Source organism: Heterodontus francisci, chromosome 17 (assembly GCF_036365525.1).
Source record: "Heterodontus francisci isolate sHetFra1 chromosome 17, sHetFra1.hap1, whole genome shotgun sequence".
NCBI lineage: Eukaryota > Metazoa > Chordata > Chondrichthyes > Heterodontiformes > Heterodontidae > Heterodontus > Heterodontus francisci.
In genome coordinates, this window is record NC_090387.1 from 91,089,367 (window position 1) to 91,107,338 (window position 17,972).

Below are 17,972 nucleotides of genomic sequence, written 5' to 3' on the forward strand. Positions count from 1 at the left end.
GGATGAAAATGGAATAGTGTAGGTCAGGTGGTTTCACAGGTCGGCGCAACTTCGAGGGCCAAAGGGCCTGTACTGCGCTGTAATGTTCTAATGTTCTAATGTTCTAATCATTTCGGTTTATCTCACACACCTCCGCCATTCAGCAGTTTCTGATCCTTCCTCTTTCTGAACTAGTCTTCATTTTAATGCTGTTTGCCTCAATCAGATCTGTTTGTTCAAATGACTGTAAGCAATGGCAATGATCACCCTAACTAATTGTGTCCCTGGAGGATTTATTCTGTCTGTATAAAGGCTCGTTTAGATTATCACAGTCTCAGTTGAAGTCATTGCTTTAAGGTGAACATGAAATATCCATTCAATGTGCTCCCAACACTCGCTGATGTTGAGTTCATTTACTGTCCTGTTCTTGGGGCCATCGGAGTGCCCAGTAAGTAATTAATATCTGTTCATTGCTGTCATTGACCAAGTGTTTCTGCTTTGAGCACAATCGGCAATCTGGTTACAAATTGTGCTCAAAATTATGCCAGTTTTGAGAAATGCTTTTTTTCCCCTCAAGTTTTCATTCAAACTCATTTGTATGTCTCTGAATGTCAAATCTGCAAATCTGCCATGGATCAGCACAATTAGTCAGCATTTTAGCATCTACCGATATAAAGATTTCATTTATAATATCCCTTGACTTATTTAAGAATGATAATCTCATGCAGTTTTATTAAACAGCTGAAAATGTGTTTATCACAAAAAAAAATCAGTGTTTAAAATCAATGTGTCCAGTCTTTCACCTTTGTGTAAACTTATTTTAAAAATTGAAAATAATGTAAAAAAAATACAGAACCATTCCATAATTACACTGGTGTACAATAGTCAATTTCTTCGTAATTAAAAAAAATGATGTTTAATGCTTTTAAAACATGCTTCTCAGAGTCCTTGCGCATAAACAAAAACAAAGCTTAATTTTAGGCACCTCCTTGAAGGCTCGCAAATAGGTGCAATTAGTGGAATCGCTCCATGGTAATTAATTAGATCAGGAAAGTGGGCCAGTTCTGTGGACAGGGTCAATATCTAGTGCAATATTTTTAAAACTAAAACAAAAGATTGGAGAAATCCTATTTGTGCTTAACACAATTTGTGCTTATAATTCCATGATCTTTTGCAATTGTTTGGCCGATTTCAGGTGAATTGTGCTGAAAAACCAGTGCTACTGTAAAGAAATTCTTGCCAATGTCTTTACTATTTGTTTTATTTTTGGAGGTTCAATAATGTGGCACTGTGTCTAATATCTTCATAACACAGTCACATGTTTTTGGTGAGTATGTACTGCACATGTGGTATTTACTTAGTGATTTTTATATCAATAATGATGGTTGTGGAATCCCACTCTGGGATGTTTGATTTCATGTGTTACCTCACCTTCCTCGATCTGCTCTTTTAGCAAATACTTAGAAGGTCATTGAGAGGATTGTCAAGGGGGAAGGGGCACCTGAGCCTTACTGGAGATTTATGGACAAGATATGTTGTGGATTCAACAATGATCCATCAAAGTAATAGGTGCGATGCAATGCAAATAGGCAGAAAACAAACCTGATTGAGTTCTTTGATGAAGTAATGGAGGGGGTTGATGAGGGTAGCACAGTTGATGTTATGTCCATGTATTTTGGAAAGGTGGTTGATAAAGTCACTCAATTGTTAAAGACCTGATAGCAGAATGAAAGTCTATGGGATTAAAGGGAAAGTAGTTGTGTCAATATGAAATTGGCTAAGGGGCAGAAAAGAGAGAGTTGTGGTGAATGATTGTTTCTCAGACTGAAGGGTGGCATACAATGGCATCTGCTAGGTTTCAAAATTTGGACTACTGCTCTTTTTGATTGTTCTTTGTCATTCATATAGATCTAAGAACAAAGAACAGTACAGCACAGGAACAGGTCATTCGGCCCTCCAAGTCTGCGCCGATCTTGATGCCTGTCGAAACTAAAACCTTCTATACTTACCGGGATCATATCCTTCTATTCCCATCCTATTCATGTATTTGTCAAGATGCCTCTTAAACGTCGCTATCGTACCTGCTTCCACCACCTCCCGGGCAACAAGTTCCAGGTACTCACCACCCTCTGTGTAAAGAACTTGCCTCGCACATCCCCTCTAAACATTGCGCCTCGCACCTTAAATCTATGTCCCCTAGTAACTGACTCTTCCACCCTGGGAAAAAGCTTCTGACTATCCACTCTGTCCATGCCACTCATAAATTTGTAAACCTCCATCATGTCGCCCCACCACCTCCGTCGTTCCAGTGAAAACAATCCGAGTTTATCCAACCTCTCCTCATAGCTAATACCCTCCAGACCAGGCAACATCCTGGTAAACCTCCTCTGTACCCTCTCCAAGCCTCCACGTCCTTCTGGTAGTGTGGCGACCAGAAATTCTTGCAATATTCTAAGTGTGGCCTAACTAAGGTTCTGTACAGCTGCAGCATGACTTGCCAATGTTTATACTCTATGCCATGACCGATGAAGGCAAGCATGCCGTATGCCTTCTTGACTACCTTATCCACCTGCGTTGCCACTTTCAGTGACCTGTGAAATCTGTACGCCCAGATTTTTCTGCCTGTCAATACTCCGAAGGTTCTGCCATTTACTGTACACCTCCCACCTGTATTAGATCTTCCAAAATGCATGACCTCACATTTGTCCGGATTAAGCTCCATCTGCCATTTCTCCGCCCAAGTCTCCAACCGATCTATATCCTGCTGTATCCTCTGACAATCCTCATCACTATCCGCAACTCCACCAACATTTGTGTTGGCCGCAAACTTACTAATCAGACCAGCTACATTTTTCTCCAAATCATTTATATATAATACAAACAGCAAAGGTCCCAGCACTGATCCCTGTGGAACACCGCTAGTCACAGCCCTCCATTCAGAAAAGCACCCTTCCACTGCTACCCTCTGTCTTCTATGACCGAGCCAGTTCTGAATCCATTTTGAGAGCTCCCCTCTGATCCCGTGTGACTTCACCTTTTGTACCAGTCTGCCATGCGGGACCTTGTCAAAGGCTTTACTGAAGTCCATCATGACCTGGTGTTGGGGATACAGCGCATCATTTTAAAGTTTATAGGTGACATAAAACTTGGAAATGACAGACTTCAGGACGACATAGATTGGTGAAATGGGCAGAGACAAGACAGGTGAAATTTAATGCAGTGAAATGTGATGTGATTAAGTTTGGTAGAAAGAATGAGGATGGATGTACATCTTTTTGAAGATGGCACTGCAAGTTGAGAAAACAGTCAAAAAGGCATATGGTGTTTGTTGGCTTTACGAAGACAGGTTCAGAACAAATAAACAACAACATTTTGCTAACCGTTTCTTAAACACTGTTTAGGTCTGAGCTACAGTATTCTGGCCAATTCCACACACCATATTTTCGGAATAAAGCCAAGGCTTTAAAGAGAGCACAGTTGCGATTTACTAGAATGGTCCCAGGGATGAATTGCATCAGTTACTTGAACAGACTGGAGAAGCTGGGGGTTTGTTCACCCTGGAACAGAGAAGTTTAACTGGAGATTTGATCGAGGCATTCAAAATCATGAAGGGGTTCAATAGATTAAATAAGGCAAAACTGTTACCAGTGGGACAAGGTAACCAGAGGACACAGATTTAAGATAATTGACAAAAGAACCAGAGATGACATGAGGGGACTTTTTATCAGCACGTTCTTGTGATCTGGGATGCACTGCCTGAAAGAGCAGTGGAAGCAGATTCAATAATAAAACAGAATTGGATAAACACATGAAGGGGAAGAAATTGGAGTTTTATGTGGAAAGAGCAGGGGAGTGGGACTAATTGGATAGCTTTGTCAAAGAACTAGCACTAACACAACAGATCAGGTGGCCTCCTTCTGTATTGTATTATTAGATGATGTTATAAAAGCATGTTTATTTTAGAAATGCTGGTGTAATTGTCAAGTATAATCCTAGAGTTCTAGAAGACCTGCGGGCCAGTTGCTGAATCACTGTGCAGCAATATTCACCAAAATAAATTGAAATTGAATCATGTATTTATAACATTGGAAATAAAATGAAGGAGCAAAGCTCAAAGTGAGCACTCAGTCCAGTTCTGGTCCCGAGTATAAAAGGAAGCAGTTTAGAGAACAACCAGAAGATCTCTGGGCACTGAGAACAAGTTGTGAAGGACAATTGATAAAACCTGAACTTTTCAGCCTTGAAAGGAGTGGTTGAAAGATGTATTGACTGATGTAAAAAGGCAATAACGATAAGCATACTGGGCACTATTTCAGACCAACCCATGACAAGGGGTCAAGTGCATACAGTTCCAAACTGGATATTGACAAATTTTCAACAGATTTCAGGAAATTCTTGAAACAAAACATTTAGATTCCTGGACGACTGGGACCGTTTCTGGGGAAGGTGGGACCTGTACAAGCGGGACGGTCTACATGTGAACCAGAGGGGGACTAACATCCTTGCTGGAGTGTTTGCTGGTGCTGTTGGGAGTAGTTTAAATTAATTTGGCAGGGGGAGGAGATGCAGACTCCTCGCAGAATAGGGACACAGCTAAACATAGGAAACCAAACAAGTCAGAGGGAATACAGCGGAAGTAAGTTTCAAGGGAGTAAGACCAGGATGGATGGCCTCTACTTTAATGCCATTAGTATTACAGGTAAAACGGATGAGTTAAGGGCAAGGATTGACACGTGGAATTGTGATATAGTAGCCATCATGGAGACATGGTTGAGGGATGGGCAGGATTGGCAGCTCAATATCCCGGGATCTAGAATCTTCAGGCGAGACAGAGGAGGGGGTAAAGGAGGAGGGGGCATTGCAATATTAGTTAAGGAGTCAGTTACTGCAGTAAGGAGAGATGATATCTTGGAGGGGCATCAAATGAAGCTTTATGGGTAGAGTTTAGGAATAAAAAAGAGACAGCCACATTGCTAGGTGTTTATTATAGACCCCGAGATAGTCAGCGGGAAATTGAGGAGTAAATATGTGTGTAATTCGCAGAGGTGTGTAAAAATAAAAATAGGATAATTATATTAGGTGATTTCAACTTTCCCAACATTAATTGGATAGTCATCATGTTAAGGGCTTAGATGGAGTGGAGTTCTGAAAATGTATACAGGAGAACTTTTTTAGCTCAATATGTAGAGGATCCAACAAGGAAGGGTGCAGTGCTGGACCTAATTCTGGGGAATGAAGCCGGACAGGTGATTGATATGTTGCTGATAACGATCACAACATGGTACAATTTAAGCTTGTTATGGAGAAAGAAATAGACAAGTTGCAAAAAAAGGTTTTGGATTGTGGGAGAGCGAATTTTAGTAAAATAAGGCAGGATCTGGCCAAGGTAGAATGGAAAGAGTTAGTTGTTGGGAAATCTACAGAAGAGCATTCAAAAAGGAAATGGGGAGGGTACAGGCCCAACATGTTCCCTCTCGGGTAATTGGTAGGAGCAACAAGCCAGAGAACCATGGATGACCAGAAACATTCAGGGTACGATGAGGAGGAAAAGAGAGGCTTTTAGCAAATACAAGGAGAGCAAATCAACTGAAACATTAGTGGAGCTGAGAAAATGTAGGATGGAGCTTAAGAAAGCAATTCGGAGAGCAAAGAGGGGAGATGAGAAAGCTCTGGCTGGCAAAAGTAGGGAAAATCCCAAGATATTCTATAAGTATATCAATGGGAAGAGGATAACCAGGGAAAGAGTAGGACCCATTAGGGACCAAGGGGGAAATCTGTGGGTGGAGCCAGAGGACATTGCTAGGGTGTTGAACAAATACTTCACATTTATCTTCACCCAATAGAATGAGGATGTAGATATGGAACTCAGAGAGGGAGACTGTGAGGTTCTTGAGCAAATTGTTACAGGGAGTGACAAGGTATTGGAGGTTTTGGCAGGCTTAAAAGTGGACAAATCTCCAGGTCTGTCCGATTTGTGTCCCAGAATGCTGTGGGAGGCGAGGGTGGAGATTTCAGAGGCACTGACCCAAATTTCTAATTCCTTTCTGGCCACGGGGGAGGTGCCAGAGGACTGGAGAACAGCTAATGTGGACCCACTATTTAAGAAAGGTTGTAGAGATAAGCCAGGGAACTGCAGACCAGTGAGTCTCACGTCAGTGGTAGGGAAACTATCGGGGAAAATTCTGAAGGTGGGAATCTATCTCCCCTTGGAGAGGCAAAATTTGATTAGGAATAGTCAGCATGGCTTTGCCAGAGGGAGATCATGCCTAACAAATGTGATTGAATTTTTTGAGCATGTGACCAGGAGTGTAGATGAGGGTAGTGCAATTGATGTAGTTTACATAGATTTCAGCAAAGCCTTTGACAAGGTCCCTGGGCTCTGTTGCACTAAGAAAAGCTGAGAACATACATAATAAATTCCACTTCGATTTGCTTATCAAGAAAGCAAATGGGATATCGGGTAACTTGATAAGGTGGATTCAAAATTGGCTTAGCTGTAGGAGACAGAGAGTGATGACAGACGTCTGTTTTAGTGACTGGAAGCTAGTGTCCAATGGCGTACCACAGGGATCTGTGCTGGGTCCCCTATTGTTTTCATTTATATAAGCAACATATATGACTATGTGGGGGGTAGGATCAGTAAGTTTGCGGATGACACAAAGATTGGCCGAGTGGTTAACAGTGAGGTTGAGTGTCTTGGTTTACAGGAAGATATAGATGGGATGGTCAAATGGGCAGAAAAGTGGCAGATGGAATTTAAGCCTGAAAATTGTGAGTTCATGCACTTTGGAAGGAGTAATGTGACACGGAAGTCCTCAATGAATGGCCTGACACTGGGAAGTTCTGAGGAACAAAGTGACCTTGGCGTGTTTGTCCATAGATCTCTGAAGGCAGAAGGGCAGGTTAACAGGGTGGTGATAAAGGCATATGGGACACTTGCCTTTATCAATTGAGGCATAGATTACAAAAGCAGGGAGGTCATGTTGGAGTTGTATAGAACTTTGGTAAGGCCACAGCTGGAGGGGGTGCAGAAGCGATTCACCAGGATGTTGCCTGGGATGGAACATTTAAGCTATGAGGAGAGCTTGGATAGGCTTGGGTTGTTTCCGCTGGAACAGAGAAGACTGTGGGTTGACCTGATTGAGGTGTACAAAATTATGAGGGGCATGGACAGGGTGGATCGGGAGCAGCTGTTCCCCTTAGTTGAAGGGTCAGTTACGAGTGGACTCAAGTTTAAGGTGAGTGGCAGGAGGTTTAAGGGAAATTTGAGGAAGATCTTTTTTACCCAGAGCGTGGTGATGGTCTGGAATTCCCTGCCTGGGAGGGTGGTAGAGGCGGGTTTCCTCACATCCTTTAAAAAGTACCTGGATGCGCACTTGGCACGTCACAACATTCAAGGCTATGGGCCAAGTGCTGGCAAATGGGATTAGGTAGACAGGTCAGGTCTCTTTAATGCATCGGTGCAGACTCGATGGGCCAAAGGGCCACTCTGCACTGTATTATGCTGTGATTCTGTGATCAAGCTATTTCGACTGGACTTTGGTTTGGATATTAAAACAGATTCCCCGGAGCATGTGAGAAACTACTCAATACTGTTTTCTGTGGAGTGTGGGTACATTATGGGGTTATTCTGAATGTTAGAATTGAAGGTAAATCCAATGATCCTTTTCTTTATCTGTTTTGTGGCCTTGATCCAGATCTGGTTGGGAAGCACTGGAAGATATCCCAAGGCCCTGAAAGTCATGATAAAAATACAAGTTCATTCTGCCACACGAAGCTCCATTCATCTACTATTCATGTCATTACTATGATCTACTGGCTCCCGTTCGCCATTCATTAATTTGAAATCTTCTTCTTTGGCCTCCTTGTCTCGAGAAACAATGGGTAAGCGCCTGGAGGTGGTCAGTGGTTTGTAAAGCAGCGCCTGGAGTGGTTATAAAGTCCAAACCTAAAGTGACAGACTCTTCCACAGTTGCTGCAGGTAAAATTGGTTGTCGGGGCTGTTACACAGTTGGCTCTCCCCTTGCGTGTCTGTCTTTTTTCCTGCCAGCTGCTCAGTCTCTTCGACTTGTCACTCTTTAGCCCCACATTTATGGTTGTCAGCCAGCTCGGGCGATCACTGGCAACTGACTCCCACGACTTGTGATCAATGTCACAGGACTTCATGTCGCGTTTGCAGACGTCTTTAAAGTTGCGACATGGACGGCTGGTGAGTCTGATACCAGTGACGAGTCCGCTATACAATGTGTCCTTGGGGATCCTGCCATCTTCCATGCGGCTCACATGGCCAAACCATCTCAGGCACCGCTGGCTCAGTCGGGTGTATATGCTGGGAATGTTGGCTGCCTCAAGGACTTCTGCGTTGGAGTTACAGTCCTGCCACCTGATGCCAAGGATTCTCTGGAGATAGCGAAGATGGAATGAATTGAGACATCGCTCTTGGCTGACATACACTGTCCAGGCCTCGCTGCCGTAGAGCAAGGTACTGAGGACACAGGCTTAATACACTCGGAAATTTGTGTTCTGTGTCAGTGCGCTATTTTCCCACACTCTCTTGGCCAGTCTGGACATAGCAGTGGACGTCTTTCCCATGCATTTGTTTATTTCTGCATCGAGAGACATGTTACTGGTGATAGTTGAGGCTAGGTAGGTGAACTCTTGAACCACTTCCGAGTGTTGTCACCGATATTGATGCATGGAACATTTCTGACGTCCTGTCCCATGATGTTTATTTTCTTGAGGCTGATGGTTAGGCCAAACTCAATGCAGGCAGCCGCGATCCTGTCGATGAGTCTCTGCAGACACTCTTCTGTGTGGGATGTTAATGCAGCATCGTCAGCAAAGAGGAGTTCCCTGATGAGGACCTACATTGCTTTGGTCTTCGCTCTTAGATGGGCAAGGTTGAACAACCTGCCATTTGATCCTTTTATTTTTTATTTATTTAGAGATACAGCACTGAAACAGGCCCTTCGGCCCACCGAGTCTGTGCCGACCAACAACCACCCATCTATACTAACCCCACAGTAATCCCATAGGCCCTACCACCTACCTACACTAGGGGCAATTTATAACAGCCAAGTTATCTATCACCTGCAAGTTTTTGGCGGTGGGAGGAAACCGGAGCACCCGGAGGAAACCCACGCAGACACAGGGAGAACTTGCAAACTCCACACAGGCAGTACCCAGAATTGAACCCGGGTCCCTGGAGCTGTGAAGCTGCGGTGCTAACCACTGCACCACTGTGCTGCCCCTTGTGTCGAGGAAAATTCCTTCTTCTGAAGACTTGAATGCATGTGAGAGCAGCAGGGAGAAGATCCCAAACAGTGTAGGTGCGAGAACTCAGCCCTGTTTCACACCACTCAGGATAGGAAAGGGATCTGATGAGGCGCCGCTATGCTGAGTTGTGCCTTTCATATTGTCATTGAATGAGGTGATGATACTTCGTAGCTTTGGTGGACATCTGATCTTTGCTAGTAGTCTGAAGAGATCACGTCTGCTGACGAGCTCAAAGGCTTTGCTGAGATAAATGAAAGCATCGCAGAGGGGCATCTGTTGTTTGCGGCATTTCTCCTGTAGCTGGCGATGGGAGAAATGCATGTCATTAGTGGATCTCTCTGCTCGAAAGCCACACTGTGCCTCAGGGTAGACACGCTCATCCAGCTTCTTGAGCCTGTTTAAAACGACTCGAGCAAAGACTTTCCCCACAATGCTGAGCAGGGAGATTCCACAGGAGTTGTTGCAGTCACCGTGGTCACCCTTGTTCTGATAGAGGGTAATGATATTGGCATCGCGCATGTCCTGTGGTACTGCTCTCTCATCACAGCACAGGCAAAGCAGTTCGTTGGGTGCTGAAAGAACAGCAGACTTGGCACTCTGGATTATTTCAGGCTTAATGCCGAGCTTCCCAGGGGCTTTTCCGCTGGCTGGAGAATCAATGGCATCACTGAGTTCCGATTTTGTTGGCTGTTCGTCCAGCTCATCCATGGCTGGCAGAGACTGGGCTGCATGGAGGGCGGTTTCAGTGACAACATTTTCCCTGGAGTGCAGTTCTAGGTATTGGTCCACCCAGTGGTCCATTTGCTTGTGTTGGTCAGGGATCATGTTCCCTGATTTAGACTTGAGGGGGGCGATCTTCCTAATGGTTGGCCCAAAAGCTCTCTTAATGCCTTCATGCATTAACAAAGAACAAAGATCAGTACAGCACAGGAACAGGCCATTCAGCCCTCCAAGCCTGCGCCGATCTTGATGCCTGCCTAAACTAACACCTTCTGCACTTCCAGGGCCAATATTCCTCTATTCCCTTCCTATTCATGTATTTGTCAAGATGTCTCTTAAACGTCGCTATCGTAACTGCCTCCACCACCTCCCCTTGCAGCAAGTTCCAGGCACTCACCACCCTCTGTGTAAAAAACTTGCCTCGCACATCCCTCTAAACTTTGCCCCTCGCACCTTAAACCTATGTCCCCTAGTAACTGACTCTTCCACCCTGGGAAAAAGCTTCTGACTATCCACTCTGTCCATGCCGCTCATAACTTTGTAAACCTCCATCATGTCGCCCCTCCACCTCCGTCGTTTCAGTGAAAAACAATCCGAGTTTTTCCAACCTCTCCTCATAGCTAATGCCCTCCAGACCAGGCAACATCCTGGTAAACCTCCTCTGTACCCTTTCCAAAGCCTCCACGTCCTTCTGGTAGTGTGGCGACCAGAATTGCAAGCAATATTCTAAGTGTGGCCGAACTAAGGTTCTGTACAGCTGCAACATGACTTGCAAATTTTTATACTCTATGCCCCGACCGATGAAGGCAAGCATGCCATATGCCTTCTTGACTACCTTATCCACCTGCGTTGCCACTTTCAGTGACCTGTGGACCTGTACGCCCTGATCTCTCTGCCTGTCAATACTCCTAAGGCTTCTGCCATTTACTGTATGCCTCCCACCTGCATTAGACCTTCCAAAATGCATTATCTCACATTTGTTTGGATTAAACTCCATCTGCCATTTCTCAGCCCAAGTCTCCAATCGATCTATATCCTGCTGTATCATCTGACAATCCTCATCATTATCCGCAACTCCACCAAACTTTGTGTCATCCGCAAACTTACTAATCAGACCAGCTACATTTTCCTCCAAATCATTTATATGTACTACAAACAGCAAAGGTCCCAGCACTGATCCCTGCGGAACACCACTAGTCACATCCCTCCATTCAGAAAAACACCCATCCACTGCTACCCTCTATCATCTATGACTTCTGTATCCATCTTGCCAGCTCACATCTGATCCCGTGTGACTTCACCTTTTGTACCAGTCTGCCATGCGGGACTTTACTAAAGTCTTTACTAAAGGCTTTACTAAAGTCCATATAGACAACATCCACTGCCCTTCCTCCATCAATCATCTTTGTCACTTCCTCAAAAAACTCAATCAAATTAGTGAGACATGACCTCCCCTTCACAAAACCATGCTGCCTCTCGCTAATAAGTTCCTTTGTTTCCAAATGGGAGTAAATCCTGTCCCGAAGAATCCTCTCTAATAATTTCCCTACCACTGACGTAAGGCTCACCAGCCTATAATTTCCTGGATTATCCTTGCTACCCTTCTTAAACAAAGAAACAACATTGGCTATTCTCCAGTCCTCTGGTACAAGAGCTGTAGCCAATGAGGATGCAAAGATTTCTGTCAAGGCCCCAGCAATTTCTTCCCTTGCCTCCCTCAGTATTCTGGGGTAGATCCCATCAGGCCCTGGGGACTCATCTACATTAATGCTTTGCAAGATACCCAACACCTCCTCCTTTTTGATAATGAGATGACTGAGACTATCTACACTCCCTTCCCGAGGCTCATCATCCACCAAGTCCTTCTCTGTGGTGAATACTGATGCAAAGTACTCATTTACTACCTCGTCCATTTCCTCTGGCTCCACACGTAGATTCCCTTCTCTGTCCTTGAGTGGGCCAGCCCTTTCCCTAGTTACCCTCTTGCTCTTTATATACGTATAAGAAGCCTTGGGATTTTCCTTAATCCTGTTAACCAATGACTTTTCACGACCCCTTTTTGCCCTCCTGACTCCTTGCTTAATTTCCTTCCTACTGTCTTTATATTCCTCAAGGGATTCGTCTGTTGCTAGCCATCCAGCCCTTCCGAATGCTTCCTTTTTCTTTTTGACTAGGCTCACAATATCCCGCTTTATCGAAGGTTCCCGAAACTTGCCAAACGTATCCTTCTTCCTCACAGGAACATGCTGGTCCTGGATTCTAATCAACTGACGTTTGAAAGACTCCCACGTGTCAGATGTTGATTTACCCTCCAGCAGCTGCCCCCAATCTAAATTCTTCAGTTCCTGCCTAATATTGTTATAATTAGCCTTCCCCCAATTTAGCACCTTCACCCGAGGACTACTCTTATCCTTATCCACTAGTACCTTAAAACGTACGGAATTATGGTCACTCTTCCCGAAATGCTCCCCTACTGAAACTTCGATCACCTGGCCAGGCTCATTCCCCAATACCAGGTCCAGTACAGCCCCACCCCTTGTTGGACTATCTACATATTGTTTCAAGAAGCCCTCCTGGATGATCCTCACAAATTCTGCCCCATCCAAGCCCCTAGCACTAAGTGAGTCCCAGTCAATATAGGGGAAGTTAAAATCACCCACCACTACAACCCTGTTACTTTTACATCTTTCCAAAATTTGTCTACATATCTGCTCCTCTCCCTCCCGCTGGCTGTTGGGAGGCCTGTCGTAAACCCCCAACATCGTGACTGCACCCTTCCTATTCCTGAGCTCCACCCATATTGCCTCGCTGCACGACCCCTCCGAGGTGTCCTCCCGCAGTACAACTGCGATATTCTCCTTCACAAGTAATGTAACACCCACACCCCTTTTATATCCCCCTCTATCCCGCCTGAAGCTTCTAAATCCCGGAACATTTAGCTGCCAATCCTGTCCTTCCCTCAACCAAGCCTCTGTAATAGCAACAACATCACATTTCCAAGTACTAATCCAAGCTCTAAATTCATCTGCCTTACCTGTTATACTTCTCGCATTGAAACAAATGCACTTCAGACCACCAGTCCCACTGTGCTCCATGCCTGCTCTTCCTCTCAGTCTTACTGGCCTTATTTACTAGTTCCCCCTCATTTACTTCACGAGCTTTCCTACTGCTCTGGTTCCCACCCCCCTGCCACACTAGTTTAAACCCTCCCGAGTGATGCTAGCAAACCTTGCAGCCAGGATATTAGTGCCCCTCCAGTTTAGATGCAACCAGTCCTTCTTGTACAGGTCCCATCTGTCCCTGAAGAGAGCCCAATGGTCCAGATATGTTAAACCCTCCCTTCTACACCAGCTGCTCAGCCACGTGTTTAGCTGCACGATCTTCCTATTTCTAGCCTTACTGGCACTTGGCACAGGGAGTAATCCCGAGATTACAACCCTCGAGGTCCTGTCTTTTAACTTTCTACCTAACTCCCTAAACTCCCCCTGCAGGACCTCGTCACTCTTCCTGCCTATGTCATTGTTACCAATGTGTACCACAACCTCCGGCTGTTCACCCTCCCCCTACAGAATTCCACCTGTCCGTTCAGAGACATCCTTGACCCTGGCACCAGGGAGGCAACATACCATCCTGGAGTCTCTTTCACGCCCACAGAAGCGCCTATCTGTGCCCCTAACTATAGAGTCCCCTATAACTATTGCTCTTCTGCGCTTTCTCCCTCCCTGCTGAACAACAGTGCCAGCCGTGGTGTCACTGCTCTGGCTGCTGTTGTTTTCCCCTGATAGGCCATCCACCCCCAACAGTATCCAAAACGTTATACTTGTTAGAGAGGGGGATAGCCACAGGGGATTCCTGCACTGACTGCCTGCCCCTTCCAGCTGTCACCCATCTATCTGCCTGCACCTTGGGTGTAACCACTTCTCTAAATCTCCTGTCGATGACACTTTCTGCCACTTGCATGCTCCTAAGTCCATCCAGTTGCCACTCCAAACGATCCATGCGGTCTGTGAGGAGCTGCAACTGGGTACACTTCCTGTAGACGTAGTCGTCCGGAATGCTGGAAGCATCACGGATCGTGGTGAATTAGATACTAATGCATGCAAAACAGTATTTTACCCCAACTCCTCCCAAATCTCTGACTTCACAGATTCAAGCTGTCAGGAGGCTTCATAACTCTCCGTGATCTTGTTGTTATCAGATACAGAAGATAGGTGGCCTTTCTCTGAACTCTTGTTTCTTGACTTGGACAGCCTTCATTGAGGTTTGTAATATCCAGTGCTTTCTGAATTTCAGGTTCAGCTTTTAATTCTTCCAAATGTTTGACTGACTGACGTCTTTGATGAATAGGAATACGATTCCTTCAGTTTCTCCGTAAAGTACCTTCTCAAGTTCGATGAAGTAAGATCGCTGTTGATTCACCTCTCTCTGAACAATTACTCCTTATCTGCTTTGGTCTCATGCCCCTACCTTCTGCCCTTCTGACAATCTCGATAGGTTTCTAGTATTTCCTGTTGTAATTATGGGGTTATTTCTTTCGGCAAGATTTGATTCTGTCTTGAACTCTCAGATACTTTGGATTTGTAGCCCTGGAAGTCATTCTTTGAGTAGGATTGGAAGTTGGTTTCGAGGTTTTCTTCCCATTAACAGTTCGGATGGTGCTAATCCACATGACAATGGAGTATGTCTGTAGTTTCGAAGTGTTGATTTTTCTTTAACAGTGCTTTAATAGTTCTGACTCTTTGTTCAGCTTCTCTATTAGATTGCAGATACCTAGGAGAACTTGTTGGATGTATCAATCCACTGATTTCCACAAAGTGCTTGAAGTAGTCGTTTCTAAATTGCGGTCCATTATTGGAGACTATCTGATCAGGTAGACCATGTGTTGCAAAGTTTTCACCCTCCTACCTTGTTCCCCCACACTATTAACACTAGAACCTCTTCCCTCACTGTTCCCCAGGTCATATGGCCAGAACTCATGCCTGTTTTTAAGATTAATGCTGCTTTTATTTCTCTCAGTTGATTCACAATTTGTTTTATTTTACAACCCGTTTCCTGTTGAAAACACTGGTACAATCAGATGTCATTTTCAAATAAAGGATGCAGTAAATTCAACGTAATATCCTGTTTAACTGATGCTTTGAACTTGACCAGTAATTCCTACCTTGTTTTTTTTTGCAGTTAACTTGCTGGCAATTGTGATCCTGTCTCGGGGAAACTGCGGTCTCTCCAAATGTGTCACTCATTACCTGGTAGCCATGGCAGCGGCCGATCTCATGGTTGTCATGACTGATGTGATTCTGAGGTGGCTGATTGTTTATTTCCCAGTTTCTTTCCTGGATATTACTCCTGTTTGTAGTTTGGTTGAGGTGCTCATTCCTGCTACGACAATGAGTTCTGTCTGGTTTACAGTTGCTTTTACCTTTGATCGATTTGTGGCCATTTGTTGCCAGAAGCTGAAAACTAAATATTGCACTGAGAAAACTGCAAGGGTGATTATTGGAGCAGTGCCTGTGCTGAGCTGTTTGGAAAGTATTCCCTGGTTCTTCAAATTTAAAGCTCAGTACATCTTCAATAACTTGGAATGGTTTTGCATCACAAAACCAGAGTATTACATTTCAATCTTCTGGGCAGCATACGAGATTCTTCACCGCCTTCTATCCCCTTTGCTCCCATTCGTTTTGATTCTGCTTCTCAACACTCTGACCGTCAGACACATTTTAATAGCTAGTAGAGCCCGCCGGAGACTCCAGGCAGACAGTGATAGGGAGAGTCCCAGTGACTCTGAGATGGACAAACGCAGAAAATCCATCATTTTACTCTTCACTATCTCAGGCAGTTTTATTGTTTTATGGACGACCTATCTTACGTGTTTCCTGTATCAGCGAATTGCATTCATGTCTGATTCCTATACCCCTTCACCCACCGCAGGTACTATCGGATACCTGCTCCAGCTCCTCAGTACCTGCACAAACACCTGTATCTACACAATGACTCAGAGCAAATTCCGAGAGCAGCTGAAAAATGTTGTGAAATATCCTTTCACTGTGATTCTCAGATTCATTAAACAGTGAATGAAAAGATTTCTCAGCATTAGAATTCAGTTCCATCTCATAAATAAGGCTATATCCCGATGAGCAGAGCTAAATTCAGAGCTCAGAGGAGCAGGAATGTATCAGACCCCAAATCCCAGAGCTCCGAGCAGCTCAGCATTGATTCCCTGACAATATTTATCCAATTCCCTTCGGAAATTTTCTATTGTTTCTGCTTCCAGCACCCTATCAGGAAGTGCATTCCAGATCATAACTTACTGACTAAATGTTTTTATTCCCATTTCCCCTCTGGTTCTTTTGCCAATTGCATTCAATCTGTGTCCTCTGGTTCCTGACACTACTGTCAGTACAAACATTTCCTCCACACGATTTTGAAGACTTTTATTAAATCGCCTCTTAACCTTCTCCACGAACAACAATCCCAGCTTCTGCAGTCTCTTCACATATACTCCTTCATCCCTGCTACCTACCCTGGTATTTCTCTGCAATCTCATTGAGGTCTTCACATCCCTCCTAAAATGTGATGCTCACAATTGGACACAAAACTCCAGCTGCAGCCCAAAAAACAATTTAGAACATTTTACCATAACTTCCTTGTTTGCGTACTCTGTGCCTCATTTATAAAGCCAAGGATCCCATAGGCTTTTTAACAGCCTTCTCAATTTGTCAAGCACGTTCTAAGATTTATGTATGTGAACCCCCCCAGGTCTCTGTTTTATTCTGTCTCTCTGTGTTACACACCCTTTAAAATTGTACCTTTTACTCAATATTGTCTCTCCTGCTTTTTCCTTCCAGCATGTTTAAATAAAACGCAAATAAACTGAATCTGATAGAATTCAGTGATAGCAGTGCAGCATACGACGTTTGAGAAGACTATACAATCGAACTTTATGATAATTGATAAGGGCTGTGATTTACATTATGGTAAAATAGTCTGGACTGTAAATCTGTCGTTCTGACAGATAATGACAGGAAATTATGCATTTCACTGTGTTGTGCTGGGCTAATTTGAGAGGTTGGAGACTGTTGGCAAGGAGGAGGCTAAAGTGTGTGCATTGTAATAAATTACAGGCGACTTTCAAAGTAAATAGGATATAAAACTTGGCCTTGAGCAGAGATAAAAATTGGGCAAGTTCTGAACTGAGTGACTGAACCATCGGTGTCACACTGAGAAGGTCCACCTCACTGTTTGCACCTCACACTCTGCCAGTGTTACAGCAAGACAATCTATCCCACTGTTTATGCAATCAATCCTCTGTGTGACACTGAGACAGTCTACCCAACTGTTTATGCAATCAATCCTCTGTGCGACACTGAGACAGTCTACCCAACTGCTTATAACACACAACATAAATTAATAATGCAATAAAAGCACAACCTACTCCTAAACCACAACCCATCTCCCAGCAGCTGGAAAGAGAAATAGTAATTTAATGTTTAAAAATTCTGAAATATGACAATCTAGCAAACACCAATATGGTGAATGAATACTTCATCTGCTTTTTGTGATGTTAGTTGAGGGACTAATGTTAGGAAGATAGGAACAAAGAAACACGAGAGGCCATTTAATGTTTTGAGTCTGTTCTGTCATTTAATGAGATCATGTCTTATCTGTGACCTAACTTCATATGTGCATCTTTGCCCCATTTCCCTAATACCTTTGAATAACAAAAATATATCAGTCTTACATTTAAGATTAACAATTAATTTCGCATCAGTTGCTGCTTTCAGAAGATAGTCATTGGGCAGGATTTTATCGAGCCCTCGATGCCTGGATCCGTTGTGGGGGGGGGAGGCATGAAGATTGCCCCAGACGAGGCCCACAATGGACTTTTAATCCTGACAGCAGTGACGAGGCCTCGTGGTGGCCTCCTCGCTGCTCAGCGACAGGACCTCAATTTTAATATGGAAATAAATTTACTTACCTGACTTAATGATGGTCCCATC

At 44.2% G+C, this 17,972-nt stretch overlaps 1 protein-coding gene across 1 annotated transcript; it reads left to right on the forward strand.

Annotated features, from left to right (window-relative positions):
- The first annotated feature begins 342 nt into the window (after window positions 1-342).
- Window positions 343-16,046, forward strand: LOC137378630 (probable G-protein coupled receptor 139). The gene is made up of 2 exons (XM_068048923.1): window positions 343-427; window positions 15,154-16,046. Exons 1-2 carry the CDS (start codon window positions 343-345, stop codon window positions 16,044-16,046), a joined length of 978 nt encoding a protein of 325 aa, XP_067905024.1.
- Window positions 16,047-17,972: the final 1,926 nt, after the last annotated feature.